At 42.3% G+C, this 18,331-nt stretch overlaps 1 protein-coding gene across 1 annotated transcript in view; it reads left to right on the forward strand.

Moving 5' to 3' along the window:
* The first annotated feature begins 3,081 nt into the window (after positions 1 to 3,081).
* The window catches only part of ABCC2 (ATP binding cassette subfamily C member 2), a 57,565-nt gene continuing 42,315 nt past the window's right edge, over positions 3,082 to 18,331 (forward strand). Inside the window, exons 1-7 of the mRNA XM_002821059.5 lie at positions 3,082 to 3,461; positions 5,212 to 5,385; positions 12,844 to 12,969; positions 14,165 to 14,299; positions 14,505 to 14,612; positions 15,022 to 15,077; positions 17,627 to 17,861. Of these exons, the coding sequence (XP_002821105.2) occupies positions 3,429 to 3,461; positions 5,212 to 5,385; positions 12,844 to 12,969; positions 14,165 to 14,299; positions 14,505 to 14,612; positions 15,022 to 15,077; positions 17,627 to 17,861 (867 nt within the window). The 5' untranslated portion in view covers positions 3,082 to 3,428. The remainder of the gene's footprint in view (positions 3,462 to 5,211; positions 5,386 to 12,843; positions 12,970 to 14,164; positions 14,300 to 14,504; positions 14,613 to 15,021; positions 15,078 to 17,626; positions 17,862 to 18,331) is intronic.

Here is an 18,331-nt window from a genome sequence, read left to right on the forward strand (position 1 = left end):
AAGAGAAAAGAAGAGAAAAGATTTCTGGAAAAAGCAGGGCAGGCTCCCAAGCAGAGCTTAAAGTGACTTGGGGGAACAGGAAGGGTGACAGGCTACAGTCTTTATGGTGGTTAGTGGGTGGGCTGGAGTGCAGCGTCCTCCATGTGCAGGCAGGGTGCATGGTTTGAACTTCCCACTGGTGCTAAAGAAGGGAGCACCCATGCTGTCTCATCAGCTTGTCTGGATGTGGGACAGAGTGGGAAAGAGGTGTGGTGAGGCTAGAAGGCTGTCAGTCTTGCCTTTGTCAAAACTCAGAGAACTATACTCTTAGAAAGGATGAATCTATACTCTATATAAACTATACCTCAGCCAGATGTGGTGGCTCATGACTCTTAATTTCAGCACTTTGGGAGGGCTGAGGCAGGCAGATTGCTTGAGCTCAGGAGTTTGAGACCAGTTTATGCAACATGGCAAAACCCTGTCTCTACAAAAAGTATAAAAAAAATGAGCCAAGCATGGCGGCACAAGCCTGTGGTCCCAGCTACTCAGGCAGCTGAAGTGGGAGGATTGCTTGAGCTCAGGAGTTCAAGGCTGCAGTGAGCCATGACCGTGCCACTGCACTCTAGCCCTTTTCTTTTGAGCCATATACCCTGTCTCAAAAGAAAAACAATTTTACCTCAGTAAACCCGACTTTAAAAGGAGAGAGAGAGAGATTGTTTGTAAAGAGCTTATGATAGTGCCTGGCACATAGTGAGTGCTCAGTGTTTACTGCTGTCATTTTAATTATTATTATTACCACTGCTACCACCTCTACTGCTCCTTCTATGACCCTTGAACTGAGAATAGTACTGTGAAGAGAAATAGGACACGTGTGTCCACCCAGTCTCATGATACAATGTGTGATGTAAACTCGCAGTCTTCTTCATCTTATATATAAGGAAACTGAGGCCCAAAGACTGATCCCATTTCACCCCTTCCCCCTCAGACTTGTGCCTCTTCCCAGCCTTCTTACCCCACCCCAACCCTGCCTACACTGATCAAGGTAAATAACGCAGTTCACTAAGGTGGATGGACCAATGGAAAGACACTGGAGGACATTACACAAAGACAACCTTTCTGCACGCTCTACAGCTCAAACCTCAAGGCTTTTTAGAGTCCAGAAATAACAAAATTTTTCCCCTGATGACCCAACTAGGCTTCAAGGGCAGATATCTCAGACTGGCTTCCGTGATGGCCTCCAGTTGATCATTCTGCCCAGGAAAAGAAATTTAAAACTCACTGTTCCAAGATTGATTTTGCATTTTTCCTTCTCCCTGTCCTCTACAAACCCTGTTTTGATCCTTATTCATGTAAGTCAATCTGATGATTGTCTTTCTCATATACAAGTAAATTTACTTGCAGATACCTAACTAGAAATTTCAGAGTTAATCCTTGACCTTATATTTCTCAAAGTTTTACCAAGAGTTCCCCCATACCCCGAGTCCTACCACCAGTGCCAAGAGAAGTATGCAGCCTAAAGGTGCACCCTGCCCCAACTGAGATCTCTTAGTTCCACAGCTGACCTCTCCTGGCTCTTCTGGTGAGTGGTATGGAAAATGATGGAGAAACTGCCATATGTTTTCATAATGATCAGACCAATTTACATTTCCATCAACAGTATACTAGGGTTCCCTTTTCTCCACACCCTTGCCAGCACTTATCTTGTTTTTTTCATAATAGCCATCCTAATAGGTGTGAGGTGGTATCTCACTGTGGTTTTGAGTTGCATTTTCCAGATGACTTGTGAAGTTGATTCATTTGTCATATACCTGTTGGCCATTTATATGTCTTCTCTGGAGAAGTGTCTGTTCAAGTCCTTTGCCCATTTTTTAATTTGTTAGTGTATGTTTGCTATTGAGTTGTATGAGTTCCTTATAGTATATCGTGGATATTAACTCTTCATCAGTTATATGGTCTGCAAATATTTTCTCCCACTCTGAATGCTGCCTTTTCATTTTTTTTTATGTGTATACTTGACTTTTAAAATGAGTAACAAGGTCCATACAATTCACATTTGGCTGATATGCCTCTTGATTCTCTTGTAATTTGTAAGTTCCTTTGACTCCTTTCCTTCTTTTAATTTATTTGTTAAGAAATGGAATCATTTGCACTACAGAATCTCCCACATTCTGGATTTTGACAATTGCATTCCCATAGAGTCCTTTAGCACGTTCCTGTGTTTCTTATAATCTGGTAGTTAGATCTAGAATTTGACCAGATTTAAGGCCAATTTTTTTAGCTAGGATACTGCATGGGTGGTTATGTGTACTTTTTTCATGATATCATGAAAAAAGCATGTTCTTAAAGCAATTTAAGTGAGAGTACAAAAGGTTGGGTTGGGTGGGGCATGGTAGCTCATGCCTGTAATCCCAGCACTTTGGGAGGCCAAGGCAGGAGGATTGTTGAAGCCTGGAGTTTGAGACCAGCCTGGACAACATAGCGAGACCCCGTCCCTACAGAAAACATTTTTTTTTAATTAGCTGGGCGTGTTGGCATGTGCCTGTAGTCCCAGCTACTCAGGAAGCTGAGGGAGGAAGATCTCTTGAACCCATGAGGTCAAGGCTGCAATGAGTCATGATGGCACCACTGCACACTAGCTCAGGCAACAGAGCAAGACCCTGTCTCAAAAAACAAAAAACAATAACAAAAAAAGAAAAGGTTGGGTCGATGACAGTTTCTAGCGACTGATGCCACCACTCTGTTTACAGAATCACCCCTCTCCTCTGGCCCTGATGTTTTATCATGACATCATATTTACAATGCCTGGCAAAGGCTTCATTCCCATTTGGCATACTAACTCTCAGGCAAATAGACCTTTTGAAAGCCTGTATTATGTATATAACATATAGGCTCACACTGGATAATCTATTTTATAACCTGACTTCTTCAATTTTACCTCATGTTTAAACCATGTTTTAGGTTCTATATTTTTCATTAAAAATCTAAGGAAGAAGGATATTTCACATTTCTGTAAACTCTAAGATCTTGCAGCAGAAGTGAAACTGCACATTTAGGGGTGCCTGCCCCTCTACTGATGCTGCCCTTTGTGGGCCATACGTCCTTAGGAAAATGAAGGACTGTGCACTCCTGATTTGTTAGCCAGCTCTGTTGACATCTTTCAGTGGTTCCTTTTATGTATGGCCACTCCTACAGAGGCCTCTTGTACTTTGGGAACTGGTGAGTCTCCCTGTCCCTAGGGCTTTTTAGTCACATGTCCATCCACTGTTTCAATGTAACATGCATCTAGGCAAGGTTAACGATTAAATGGTTGGGATGAAAGGTCATCCTTTACGCGGAACATCAGAATGGTAGATAATTCCTGTTCCACTTTCTTTGATGAAACAAGTAAAGAAGAAACAACACAGTCATATTAATTGAAGAGTCTTCATCCCAGACGCAGCCCAGGAATCATGCTGGAGAAGTTCTGCAACTCTACTTTTTGGGTGAGAAATTACATTTATCTTCATATTGACTCTTCTCAGACTCAGAACAAGCGGTAGTTAGTTAACTTAGGGTGGTCACCAACAAGAACCAGAAATGTTAGATGTGCAATTGGTCTAAAGCTCAGGCTTTTTAGAAAGCATAATTCATAATATCTCCAGAGGATATAAGGGATATAAGATCTGGGAAAGGTAATGCAAATTATTCTCTGTCATATGTTTTTTTATATCAGACTCTTGTGCTAGCTAGTTGCAAAATTGCCTTCTCTAAAGAGAAACAGTTAAAAACCTTCCAATTTAATCAGTGTGAGGAAGGAGAATTGTTGTTGCATACTTTGCTAGTAGAAGGAAGAGAAGGTCCGTGACTGAGTCTTGCTGAGACATGTTGATGTTGAAATGATAATGATAAGTTCTAGAAGAACTGGCAACTAATGATATGGACTAGAAGTTGAGTCTAGGGATGCAATTTTGGGCATCATGAGCACTGAAATAATTTTTGAACAATTAGAGTTGGGTAATACTGTTTTTAAGGAAAAGAAGAGACACCACTTACGGGGTGAACAAGAACAGTGTAACATTACGGAGTCATAGATAGCAAAAAATTTCAAGATAGGGGCCAATCAACAGTATCAAAGGTCTAGTGGAATAGAAAACAAAAAAGGACCTTAGATTTAGTGATTTTAGTAAGAGTTTAGTGAGAAAGTGTCATCTGCAAACTCCTAGCCTCAGCATCAGAATCACCTGGGGCAATAAATATAGTTTAAGTATCTTAAGTGATTCTTCTGAATTCTAACATTTGATAACCTTATATAGAGGTGAGAGGGGCAGGGATGAGATAGCAGAGCACCTGGGCAGCACCTCGTGTCTTAGAAAGGACCTGGGTCCCAAGACCCTCGAGGCCAGGAGTGTATACCACAGCAAGGTGGATCTTCATGGGCTGTAGTATCTAGACAAGCCATCTTTTGAGAATTCTTTATGAGAACTACCTAACAAACTTTCTTGGTCAGGGCATCGCAAGCAATTCTTTAAAGAGTCTGTACAAATAACCATATAAAACAATTTTTAACAATTTATAGGAAGAGAAAAATCTACACTCATGTGACTCAGATACAAGAATTGGTGCCCACCCCCCCACCCCCCAACTTCCACTTCACAAGACACTTCCATTTATCACAGAACACAAAGACTGCACAAAACTTGCTGGTTGGAAGCCTTCTGTCCAACAATGCTGTTGTCACTGCTGTGCTGAAACTGGCCAGGTTTTTAATGTAAGCGCTCTGGGCCATCAGAGAGCAAATGTTACAGTATGACTAAGCGTTCTCCCTGCATGGCGCCTGCATGTTTGAGTATCTGCCAGTGAGTTCAGTTAGTGCCAGAAACTTGAATAATTTTTTATATCCCAGGGAACTATTCTCTCCTTTAAACTGGGGAACAGTCCTTCTTCATCCTATAATTTGGCAAATGCAGTGGCGAGGTTTACTCAGAATAGCTGGTACAGAAATTCACTTAAAATCACAAGAAGACAGGTTTTTGGAGGGTGGGTTGGCCAGAAAGTAACTACATTTGTCATTAAATGGTGAATTTGTATCAAAGTGCACAAATAGGAAAATATGGATAGTTAAAAGGTAAGGCTGGATATGGATATGGATATGGAGTTGAGTTTAAATTGTCTGAAAGCAGTGGGATGTGCTGCAGGGTGGTTTTCTGTCTTCACAATGCATGTATGCAACAATCCTTCCCCTTTGGTCTCCAGAATTCCTCGTTCCTGGACAGTCCGGAGGCAGACCTACCACTTTGTTTTGAGCAAACTGTTCTGGTGTGGATTCCCTTGGGCTTCCTATGGCTCCTGGCCCCCTGGCAGCTTCTCCACGTGTATAAATCCAGGACCAAGAGATCCTCTACCACCAAACTCTATCTTGCTAAGCAGGTAAAATTAACACCACTGTTTCTGAACTCTAATTCCTTGGTGCACAGTAGAGACATTTTCTTGGTGGTTAGTGTCCTCTTCCTTGTCTTTAAGCAGCTGCCCCAGGTGCCATTGTCTCAGGTAGAGCCAGGCTCTAGGTTTCCCTCTCTCCATCTACCCTAATTCTCACGGGTCCCTTGCTGCATTTCTTAAATCAAAGTGACTTTGATTTTTGCATAAGAATGGTGACTCTTAATTCTTGTGGATATTGGGTTCCCTAAACACAAAGGGCATATAATCAATCAAATTATCTTTATAGCATTTGAGAAATGAACACTAGATCACCTGTCTTTAAACAGCTCTAATAAATCAGTGGACTGTAATTCAGTTGGCATCTACCTCGTGAAAATGAGCTAGATAATGGATCTCCTGCCCCACTGAGGCAATCCAACTGTCACTCATCTTCAAAAACTTGGGTCCGAAATAAGGTTTCCATTTTCCCCGCACATTTGATGAGTCAGGATGATCACTCACAGTAGAAGGAGGAAGGGTAAGTGTGCACAGTGACAAGCACGAGTAGGGAAATAATGGAAAGGACAGGTCTGCGGGAGAGGCCCAGGAGGGGCCAGGAGGGGAGGAGCCCTCAGCCAGCTGCACCAACTCACTCAGGGAGGGGTCTTGTGGGAACCCAAGACCCTCATTCGAGGTCGTAAAATTATCTCATAAAATCTTCCATCTGCTTCCTTTCACTAGTTTTTTTTTTTTTTCTATCTGTCCTTATTATCATTATTACTACCATTTTAAATGGAGTCTCACTCTGTTGCCCAGGCTGGAGTGCAGTGGAACTATCTTGGCTCACTGCAACCTCCACCTCCTGGGTTCAAGCAATTCTTATGCCTCAACCCCTCCCGAGTAGCTGGGATTACAGGAGCACGCCACCATGCCCAGCTAATTTTTGTATTTTCAGTAGGGACGGGATTTCGCCATGTTGGCCAGACTGGTCTCGAACTCCTGACCTCAAGTGATCCCTCCTGCCTCGGCCTCCCAAAGTGCTGGGATTACAAGCCTGAGCCACCCGCTCAGCCTCTATCAGTCCTTATCTTTCAACAGGTTTTTAGAAAGGCAAACTAGATTCCATTGTTCTACTAGCATACCTAACAATGACTCAGGTTACTTGGAATCTTAAAAGGAGGAAAGAGCTTGGCCAAAGGAAGTGGATTTCACCTTGACACTTTGAGGTCAGGGTTGGTCGTGGGTTTTATTAGATTCTGATTCGAAAAAGAACAGTCTCAGAGCTTGGGGCAGTGTCACTGTCTCCCTTGTTGACCTGAGTGCCCATCACAGGACCTAGCATGTTTCAAACACTCCCATTGGAATTCAACATTTGTTGAATGTTGGTGTGAAATGCATTCTAGGAATAGTGGTTGATTCAAGAGTATGTTAGAGCTGACCTCAGTGGTACATACCTGTAACCCCAGTTCCTCTGGAAGCTGGAAGTAGTAGGATCACTACAGGCCAGCCTCACAACATAGCAAGTCCCCATCTCTTAAAAAAATAAAATAAAATAAAAATAAAAAGGAAAGAAATGTATGTTAGACTTTGAACATTCTGAACATTAAACAACTCTGAACATTTAATAACATTCTCAGTACCCTTGGAATTGGGTTATTGTTCGAGGTTAGAAGCAATCAAGTTGGGAGGCTTCTTCTACTTTCTGGAGCTTGTAAGAAGAAGCTGATTAATGAGCAAACCAATATCCCATTCTAATAAAAGCTATTAGTTAACTCTTTTACAAAATACTTTATTGAGATATAATTTACATACCATACAGTTCTCTCATTTAATACAATTCAGGCCGGACGCTGTGGCTCACGCCTGTAATCCCAACACTTTGGGAGGCCAAGGTGGGTGGATCACTTGAGATCAGGAATTTGAGACCAGCTTGGCCAACACAGTGAAACCCCATCTCTATTAGAAATACAAAAAAATTCGGCTGGGCGTGGTGGCTCACGCTTGTAATCCCAGCACTTTGGGAGGCCGAGGTGCATGGATCACGAGGTCAGGAGTTTGAGACCAGCCTGGCCAACATGGTGAAACCCCATCTCTACTAAAAATACAAAAATTAGCCGGGCATGGTGGTGGATGCCTGTAATCCCAGCTACTCAGGAGACTGAGGCAGAGAATTGCTTGAACCTGGGAGGCGGAGGTTGCAGTGAGCTGAGATCATGCCACTGCACTCCAGCCTGGGTGACAGAGCAAGACTCCGTCTCAAAAAAAAAAAAAAAAAAAAAATTAGCCTGGTGCGGTGGCACACACCTGTAACCCCAGCTACTCAGGTGGCTGAGGTGTGAGGATCACTTGAACCCAGGAGGTGGAGGTTACAGTGAGCCAAGATCGTGCCACTGCACTCCAGCTTCAGACTCTGTCTCAAAAAAAAAAAATACAATTCCGTTTTTTTAGTATATTAACACATATGTGCAACCATCACCACAGTCAATTTTAGAACATTTCATTATCTTTAACCCCATCTCCTCATTCCCCTTATCCTTAGCAACCGCTAAATCTCTTTTCGGTCTTTATAGATTTCCCTGTTCTAGATATTTCATATGAATGGAATTATATAATATGTGGTCTTTTTTGATTGGCTTCTTTCACTTAGCACAATGTTTTCAAGGTTTATCTATGCTGTACCATTGCTGTACCATGTATCGATATTTTACTCCTTTTTTTTTTTTTTTCTTTTGGGACGGAGTCTCGTTCTGTCGCCCAGGCAGGCTGCCAACATAGATTCCTGCCAACAGTGTGTTAAAGTGCATGTCCTTGCACCATTTTCAGCATTGAGTTATTTTCAACTTTTATGTGTAAACATGACATCTCACTGAGTTGCTTTGCATTTTTATGAATACTAACGCAATTGTTTTTTTAATTTAAGTGTATTTCATTTGCGAATTGTCTGTTCATATCACTTCCTTATTTTTTTAATGGGGGTGTGAGTGTATTTAACTTATCTTTTGAACAGATAATTCTCAGAGGATCACAAAATTCAAAAAGTACAAAAGGAGCTGGGCATAGTAGCTCACGCCTATAATCCCAACACTTTGGGAAGCTGAGGTCGGAGAATTGCTTGAGCCCAGCAGTTCGAGACCAGCCTGGCCAACTTGGTGAGACCTATCTCTACAAAAAAATTAAAAAAAAACTCACCAGGCATGGTGGCATGTGCCTGTGGTCCCAGCTACTCAGGAGGCTGAGGTGGGAAGATCACTTGACAAGTTCAAGGAGGTCAACGCTGCAGTGATCCATGTTCACACCACTGCACTTCAGCCTGGGCAACAGAGCTAGACCCTGTCTCAAAAAAAAAAGGACAAAAGGGTACCCAGTACTCTAGTCACTCATTCCTGTCATAGTTGGCAACCATTGATACCAGTTCCTCATATCTCCTTCCAGAAATAGCCTGTGCTTTTACAAACAGCTACGTACATATATTTTTTCACACAAATGCTAGTGTCCCATATGGGCTTTTCTGTGTCTTAGAGCTCCTTCCATTTTAGCACGTAAAAATCTGCATATTTCTCTTTTTTTTGTGGATATTTTATTCATTTGTACCTAAGCAGCCAAACTCATACTGATACCACCATACAGCCAAGGTTACTGAAACCTCTTTGATTAGACTTTAGTCATATCCCACCCCCAAATCGACCCAATAGGTACAATGAAAACCAGTATCTCAAGGCAGAATACGGAGCTGTAAAACAAGAAAAATCCTATGAGGGAGGGAGGGAAAAAGGAAGAATTCCGCCACTACCCAGACTGAAATTGAGTTAATATATTCATCTCCACACATTTTCAGGCTGCATGTTCATGGAGTAATTTAGGAATAAACCTATGATTTGTGAAGCACTGAAATACTTAGTGGTTTGCTGTATTACCTCATAGCTCTCCCCAGCAGTTTCCAAGACAGCTTCCAAAAACTGGCAGGAGAATTTCGCTGGAGCTGCATGCAAGACTACCAAGATTCCTCCCCACAGTTATGAAACCGATTTTTCCGGGACTGGTTGTTCTAGTCTTCTGGGTGCCAAGTCTGACTTTTCTGGGAATGGTTGATCCACACTGGAAGGCTTCCAGATGTGTTCCCCAGGCATCCCTGGTGGTAGGAAGAGTAGAGGCCTGGGTATTCTGTAGATGCTGAGTCCTGAGTTATACTGTTGCTTATTCTTTGGTCAGTTGGCTTTCTACCACCTCTTAGCTTTCATTCTCTGTAACCAGCTTGTATGCTGTTTGTAGCTAAGATTCAGGGTATTGGAAAGTTCTTGCAGCTGCTGGAGGCTGCGGCGTTTCTGTCTCTGAAATCCATCATTAATTACACACAGCTGGGCCAGAGAGAACATGTTTCTGGTCTTCTGTTTCTTCACCTGGATCTTATCTTCATTCTTCACTGTGCTCTTCTCTGCAGAAGTGCGTAGTTTTACTTTGGGACTAGTGGAAGAATTAGGACTTTCCTGAATAAATAGATCCACAGAGGAAGGAAGATGAGAGAGCCTCTGAGTGGGACACCTCCTCATATGTCATTTGCAAGGATGGATAACTTTCATCAGGGCCATGAGTCACAGGCATTGGTGAAAGAGTCCCTAGAATTGGATGCTTTAGAATAAGGCAGGCTTTGGAGACAAGCTGGACTCACACTCATGTTATTGAAAAGGAGCGGGGAGGGGCGGGTGCAGTGGCTCACGCCTGTAATCCCAGCCCTTTGGGAGGCTGAGGTGGGTGGATCACCTGAGGTCAGAAGTTCAAGACCAGCCTGGGCAACATGGTGAAACCCTGTCTCTATTAAAAATACAAAAACTAGCTGGGCATAGTGGTTCACACCTGTAATCCCATCTACTTGGGAGGCTGAGGCAGGAGAATCACTTGAACCTGGGAGGCGGAGGTTGCAGTGAGATAGCACCACTACACTCCAGCCTGGGTGACAGAGCGAAACTCCATCTAAAAAAAAAAAAAGAAAAGAAAAGGTGGAGGAAAATTAAATAACTTGACTGTAAAAATGGCTAAGGCATTAAGATTTAAGTATCTAGGTAGAAGATCTTAGAGAAATATGTAAAATTTCTCCAAATGTAAAAGTATCAAAAAGCCAGGATGAAGTCAGTCACCTCCACATTACCGGGAGACAACCAGCTCAATCCCACAAAAGGTCTGCTTTTTTTTTGTAATGATTCTTTGAGATGCTGTTATTTGAATGTACCATAATTTATGTGTCCTATATGACATGAATTTCGTTGGTTTCTAATATTTTGCATCATGAGCAATGCTGCAATACACAGCTTTGTATATACTTGTGTATACAAGTGTGTCTATAGGATAAATTCCCAAAAATGAAATGACTGAGTTAAGATATGTGAACTCAGAATTTTTATACACAGGGCAAACTGCCCTCAAAGAGGCTTTCCTTGGTCTCATCAACTTTGTATCACATTTTTTGATGTTTGCTAATTGGTTAGGAAAAATGTTATGTTTCAAATTATATATACTTTCAAATTGTATTCTCATATTAATGAGGTTAAGCATATGTTCATATGTTTAAAAGCCTTTTGTTTTTTTTTTAAATCCATTTATATTATATACTCATTTTTTTACATTGAGTTATTAGGGTATTTTTTTAAATTACTTTGTAGAAGTTCTTTATAAAGTTAACTGGTCTTTTTTGATATGAACTGCTCAGTGTATTTCAAATCCATTGTATGTGTTTAATATATATAAGCCTATGGCAAGACCCCCTCCTTTTCCCTGGCCTGGGGAGTAGGCTGCTGGTTAGTACCCTCTAGTCATCTCCAAGGGCAGGTGCCTTAGCTCTAGCTTGCTCTATTTTACCTCCTAATTTACCTAAAGGCAACCATAGCTTACCGCCTATAAAGCTATTTTTTTCCCCAAAACCTCATAGTCTCTTGTGAGGAAAACACCCTATGGTGTATTATATACTTGAAAAAATGCATTTCAGTTATTAACATGTCTTTGACTCTACTCCTTAATAAATAATAGCACTGATCCTATTAGTTAAAGTAAGGGCGCATTCATCTCCTTTCTTGGCTGGTTTTCATTACAAAGGGCCCATTATCTCTGCCTGTGCCATTCTGGTTAAATGAGACTTAAAAGAATGAATAAGGGTAGATGGATAGGAGCATAAAAGGATGAGGGGAGGGGAGATGGTGCCACATAAATATCTTCGTTTTGATGGCTAAGATGCTGGTATACTCAGTGGAGGCAGTAATTTTCCCCCTGATATGTGGGGATGTGGGCCTTTAGAACAGTGTAATGTGTATCATGTCTTCTGAGCTCATAGGACAAATATTGATTGGCATTATATGGGATCAAGACTGGGGCTGGGTGTGGTGGCTCATGCTTGTAATCCCAGCACTTAGGGAGGCCGAGGTGAGCAGATCACCTGAGATCAGGAGCTTGAGACCAGCTTGGCCAACGTGGTAAAATCCCGTCTCTACTAAAAATACAAAAATTAGCCAGGTGTGGTGGCGCACACTTGTAATCCCAGCTACTCAGGAGGCTGAGGCAGGAGAATCACTTGAACCCAGGAGGTGGAGGTTGCAGTGAACCGAGATCGCGCCTCTGCACCACTCCAGCCTGGGCAATAGATTGAGACTCCGTCTCAAAACAAAAACAAAAAACCTATGGCCTAAGAAAGGGAATAGTGCCTTTTAAACCTAGTACTTTCTGTTGCTGTATAACAAAATACCCCAAAACTTAGCAGCTAAAAAAGAATTCTTTAAATCTTAACAGTTTCTGTGGATCAAGAATTTGGGAGCAGCTTACCCAGGTTCTGCTTCAAGGTCTCTCAGGAGGTTGAAGTTAATATGTGCTGTCTGGGGCTACTGGCATGTGAAGGCTTGACTGGGGCTAAAAGATCTGCTTCTAAGATGACTGTCACATGGCTGGTGGCAGAAAGCCTCAGTTTCTCATTGGCTGTTGGCAGAAGGTCTCAGTTCCTTACCAAGTGGACCTCTCCAAAGAGCTATTGGAGTGTCCTCATGACCGGACTGGTAGCTTTCTCCAGAGTGAGCAATCGGAGACAGAGAACAAGGAGAAAGAATCCACATTGCTTTTTATACCCTAGCCTTGGAAGTCACACACCGTCACTTCTGCCATTTTCTATTCACCAGAAGTACATCCCTAAGTCCCCAGCCCACACTCAAGGGAGGGGGAATTAAGCTCTGCTCTTTGAAGAGAGGAATATCAAAAAATCTGCGGACATATTTTAAAACTTCACACTCAGCATTCCTCAAAAACAATGATCATGGCATACTTTGAACATTATTCTATCACTTGAACTGTATGTATCCATTCTTTCCAGAAATATTTATTGTGTTATCTGAATCACTGCATACCATTTTTCTTATCCATCACTGGAAACCATTCTGTTCTAAGAGCCTTATAAAGAATGATATCCTCCTAACAGTGGTCTTTTTCCCTTCTCAGGTATTCGTTGGTTTTCTTCTTATTCTAGCAGCCATAGAGCTGGCCCTTGTACTCACAGAAGACTCTGGACAAGCCACAGTCCCTGCTGTTCGATATACCAATCCAAGCCTCTACCTAGGCACGTGGGTAAGACCTATCACCACTTCTGCCCTGTTTACCTTTTCATTACCCATAAGCATCTAGCTGAAATGTACTCTTTGGGGATGAAATTAATTCCAAGGTCCTCTGTCTTTTTCATGGGATCCATAGTGAGGCAAAGCTTGGTTGGAACGGGGTGAAACAAATTTTAGCTTTTCATCTTCATTTGAGCATTAATGTATAGAGCCTTCTTCCTAGGTTAAGTATTAGCTTTCATGACTAAGATGTATATCTTATGTCCACATATCTTGCCATCTAAGGGTCACAGAAGAGAGCTAAGTTTCTTGATGTAAAAGAATATTTTAAATGCTGTAAATATTATTTTTAAATTGATTGATGACTCTAAACAATGGATCAGTGAGCTTAGTGTTTATATAAACTTGATATCAAAAAACTAATGTCTCTCTTGTAGGCATTTTTTTAGGGGGTGGGGCCTAGACAGTGTTTAAATAACAATTGAATTAATTGCCATCAATTCAGTGGCAACTAATGACACATAATTATTTGAACTTTCAAACTTTATTGAAAAATCAGAATGTCTGGCAATCACAAACCTACGTTCAGGCAAAGCAATGTCAGCTGGGCCTCAGTAGCAGTGGCTCCTTTAGACCATGGACTCGGCACAATCCTCCCTGGGCAAATGTTATAAATCACGGCTCTTTCCCCACCAGAATGCTGTTTTAGGAGCACAGCACTAGGTCTAGGAAATCAACATTTAATTTATTATATCTAAAGTGAGATGATATAAGGCAAGATTTTTTAAAAAAATTAATTGCTTAATCTTATATTAGAAAATCAAGCTACAGACACCTTGCACCTAATTAATTAGAACCTGCCTTCCGACCTTACTACTGCAATGTCTGAAATTAATTTTCGTGGGTCTTGGAAAGGTTTTTCTAGCTCTCAAAGTAACTCCACTAAAATGAAGATAGTGACCTTCTACATTCTTGGCTAACATCCCACTCAAGTGTGGTCCATGGAGATGAGGCACTAAAAGAAAAAGCTGGATGACAAGGGGGGAACATGTTCAACCTGGCATCTGTGTGCTCTCTACCTGGCCAGATTAGTCACGACAGTCTCCTCCCTCAGCCCTCCTTTCTTCCCATGTTCTCTGACATCCTTCTCCCCTCAGTCCTCGGTTAGTGGCAGTATTCTTCAGAACATCATGTGAATTTCTCTCCAGCTCCTGGTTTTGCTGATCCAATACAGCAGACAATGGTGTGTACAGAAAAACTCCTGGTTCCTGTCCCTATTCTGGATTCTCTCAATACTCTGTGGCACTTTCCAATTTCAGACGCTGATCCGGACACTCTTACAGGTATGGAAAAAAAGAGTGGATGACACGAGGAGGTACCATGGGGCAACCTCTAACTCAGAATAAATGGCATCAAGTTGAGCTCCAGGATCAAATTGTATTAGAGGGATTTGATCATAGGCTTTAATCACAAGCATTGATATATACAAGCCATGTAGACTTCATTTGGACAAAGGCTCATTTTTCCTCTTTGTTTTTTTCTTCATAGGGTGACAATTCTAATCTAGCCTACTCCTGCCTGTTCTTCATCTCCTATGGATTCCAGATCCTGATCCTGATCTTTTCAGCATTTTCAGAAAATAATGAGTCATCAAATGTGAGATTCTAAATATGCCCATCTCATATATTACTTAATTGGATGATATCTTAATGAATATAACTTTAAGATGTCTGGGTCTCACGGGGGCCCCACAAGCCCAGAATAAGGTAGTACACACCATTTTATGACAAGGAAACAGACATGAGAGCATTAAAATACTGACTTTTACTTTCACCTACCAATTGTCAGCACAGTTAATTCATTCATATATCTATGCCAGAAAATCTGATTATCATTCTACTAGTGGCTTTAGGGTCTCCAAATAAACACATGTTGATAAGCTGACTTTAACATCATATCTAGTTTCTAGCACATTATATCATTAAAAAATCAGTTTCTGATTTTAGAGTCCCATGCAGTTCCTGTCTCCAATTGGTTTACTTTTCGATTTTTTTGTGTCTTTCAGAATCCATCATCCACAGCTTCGTTTCTGAGTAGCATTACCTACAGCTGGTATGACAGGTAGGAAATCCTGAAGTATGGATTGTCTGTATCCTTACTCTCTCACTCCTCTGAAAGTGTCAGAAAGATTTTTTATTTTATTATTATTTTTTTGAGATGGAGTTTCACTCTTGTTGCCCAGGCTGGAGTGCAATGGTGCGATCTTGGCTCACTGCAACCTCCACCTCCTGGGTTTAAGTGATTATCCTACCTCAGGCTCCCGAGTAGTTGGGATTACAGGTGTGAGCCACCATGCCCAGCTAATTTTTGCATTTTTAGTAGAGACGGGGTTTCACCATGTTGGCCAAGCTGGTCTCGAACTCAAGCTCATGATCCGCCTGCCTTGGCCTCCCTAAGTGCTGGGATTACAGGCATGAGCCACCGCGCCCAGCTGAAAGATTAATTTTTTAAAAATGCCTCTTGTGACCTCCATTTCTCTTCTACTTAGAGTCAGAGAGTGTTAAAACTTACAGACCAACTTAATCCAAGCCCTCCATTGGGCAGATTGGGATGCTGAGGAGAAGATGGAGGGGGATTTGTTTTCGGTAGCCTGGGGGTCCCACAGGAGAAGAGGAAGGATGCAGTAGGACAGGAAAGGCAAAATTTGGAGGCAGGTTTGGAGGGTAAGGGGTGAAATAGCTGGCCTGGGCTACCAGAAGATCTGGAGCAGCCACCCTTGGCCTTTATAGTTGCAGGGACCCATTTGGCAGGCTGGTGAAGTCTATGAATCCCTTCTCAGGAAATGTTTTAAATGCATAAAATAAAATGAAAGACATTGGATTCTAAAGAAAACCAAATATATTGAAATATAGTTACCAAAATATTTAAAAAACAAATGTGTGATTTAGTAATACATGTACTTCTTTATTAATGCATTAAATAACAAGATCTAGTGATGAGTCTAATAATGACCATAATTTTAAAGTAGTGATGAGCATAAGTGAGCTATGGAACATATGGGATTTCTCAGCCTGGCGCTGTAGCTCATGCCTGTAATCCCAGCACTTTGGGAGGCTGAGACGGCTGGATCACCTGAGGTCAGGAGTTTGAGACCAGCCTGGCCAATATGGTGAAACCCCATCTCCACTAAAAATACAAACATTAGCCTGGCATGGTGGCACATGCCTGTAATCCCAGCTCCTCAGTAGGCTGAGACAGAAGAATCGCTTGAACCTGGGAGGCAGAGGTTGCTGTGAGCCAAGATTGCACCATTGCACTCCAGTCTGGGCGACAAGAGCAAAATTCCATCCAAAGAAAGGAAGGAAGGAAAGAAAGAGATTTCTAAATGCTAGATTTCAGTTAGATGCTATTACAAGTAACAATATAATTTAGGCCAGGTGTGGTGGTTTACAACTGTAATCCTAGCACTTTTGGAAGCCAAGGCAGGAAAATTACTTGAGCCCAGAAGTTTGAGGCTGCAGTCGGCTATGGTTGTGTCACTGCACTCCAGCCTGGGCAGAGAAAGACCATGTCTCTAAACATATATAATTTATTTCCCATCCATATTCTCAAACTCCTGGCTAAGAGCCCTGATCAAGAGAGATGGCACAGTGGCTGGACATAGTGGCTCACACCTGTAATCCCAGCACCTTGGGAGGCTGAGATGTGCGAATCACTTGAGGTCAGGAGTTGGAGAACAGCCTGGCTAACACGGTGAAACCCCATCTCTACTAAAAATACAAAAATTAGCCAGGGGCCTGGTGCAGTGGCTCACGCCTGTAATCCCAGCACTTTGGGAGGCCGAGGCAGGTGGATCACCTGAGGTCAGGAGTTTGAGACCAGCCTGGCCAACATGGTGAAACCCTGTCTCTACTACAAATACAAAATTAGCCAGGCGTGGTGGTGTGTGCCTGTAATTCCAGCTACTTGGGAGGCTGAGGCAGGAGAATCGCTTGAACCTGGGAGGCAGATCTTGCAGTAAGCTGAGGTCGTGCCACTGCACTCCAGCCTAGCGACAAGATCAAAACTCCGTCTCAACAGAAACAAAAAAAAAAAAGAAGAAGAAGAAGCCATGTGGAGTGGTGCACACCTGTAATCCCAGCTACTTGGGAAGCTTAAGCAGGAGAGTCACTTTGAAGCCGGGAGACGGAGGTTGTGGTGAGCCAAGATTTCGCTACTGCACTCCAGCCTGGGCAACAGAGTGAGACTCTGTCTCAGAAAAAACACAAAAAACAAACAACAACAACAACAAAAACACACACAAAAAAAAAAACAAAGATGCCACAGGGGCTGCTTTATTTCTTGAGGGCATCAAGGAGGCCCCCAAGGAGATGCCAGAGTGGCAGAGAGGCAGCCAGTGTTTGAGGAGGAAGGAGCAAGAGCAGGGTAAGGTGATGCTCTTTTAGCTCTCTTCCCCTTCTCTTGTCTTCTAACACATTCTTTTGCCCCCACCCATTCCTTTTGCTGCTCTCCCCACTCCTCTGTCAAGTTCAAAGGGCCAGGAGATGAGGATAGTCCCATTCTTCTGTCCCTCTATCCCAGAACCTGGAGGTAGATTCTGATAGAAGTGATGGAGATAGCCTCTGACTCAGCCTGGGGGGGTCTCAGCCTGTGGTTCGCTCTTGTTCCAGCATCATTCTGAAAGGCTACAAGCGTCCTCTGACACTGGAAGATGTCTGGGAAGTTGATGAAGAGATGAAAACCAAGACATTAGTGAGCAAGTTTGAAACGCACATGAAGAAAGAGCTGCAGAAAGCCAGGCGGGCACTCCAGAGACGGCAGCAGAAGAGCTCCCAGCAGAACTCTGGAGCCAGGCTGCCTGGCTTGAACAAGAATCAGAGTCAAAGCCAAGATGTCCTTGTCCTGGTAACTTTCCCTTGAGTGTCCGTGTGAGTGCACTGAATGTTTCAGGCAAGAATACCTCAGCATCATGGCGATTCTGTCCTTACATTTTTATAGCACTTCATACTTCTCAGTGCACTTCATATTATTAATGGTATTCACAATACTGATACTACCTTAGTGATGGATACATGGGGTGTAATGTACTGTTCTCTCTCCTTTGGGGTACTTTTGAAATTTTCCTTAATGAAACGTGGTTTTCAAAAAAATAATACCTTAGCATTTCTTGATTTTGCACCCTGGTACAAATTAGCATGAGCAGCCAATTTGTTGATTCATTCACTTGAAAATATTTATTGAGCACAACTGTGTGTCAGTGACCATTCTGGGTGCTAAAAGAGTGCTCATCTTTTGAGAGCTGGAAAATATATGGTAAGCCCATACATAGGTTACTCTTTGAAAGTAATAATAGCTATTAAGAAAATAAAACAATA

Source organism: Pongo abelii, chromosome 8 (assembly GCF_028885655.2).
Source record: "Pongo abelii isolate AG06213 chromosome 8, NHGRI_mPonAbe1-v2.0_pri, whole genome shotgun sequence".
In the NCBI taxonomy this organism is placed as follows: Eukaryota; Metazoa; Chordata; class Mammalia; order Primates; family Hominidae; genus Pongo; species Pongo abelii.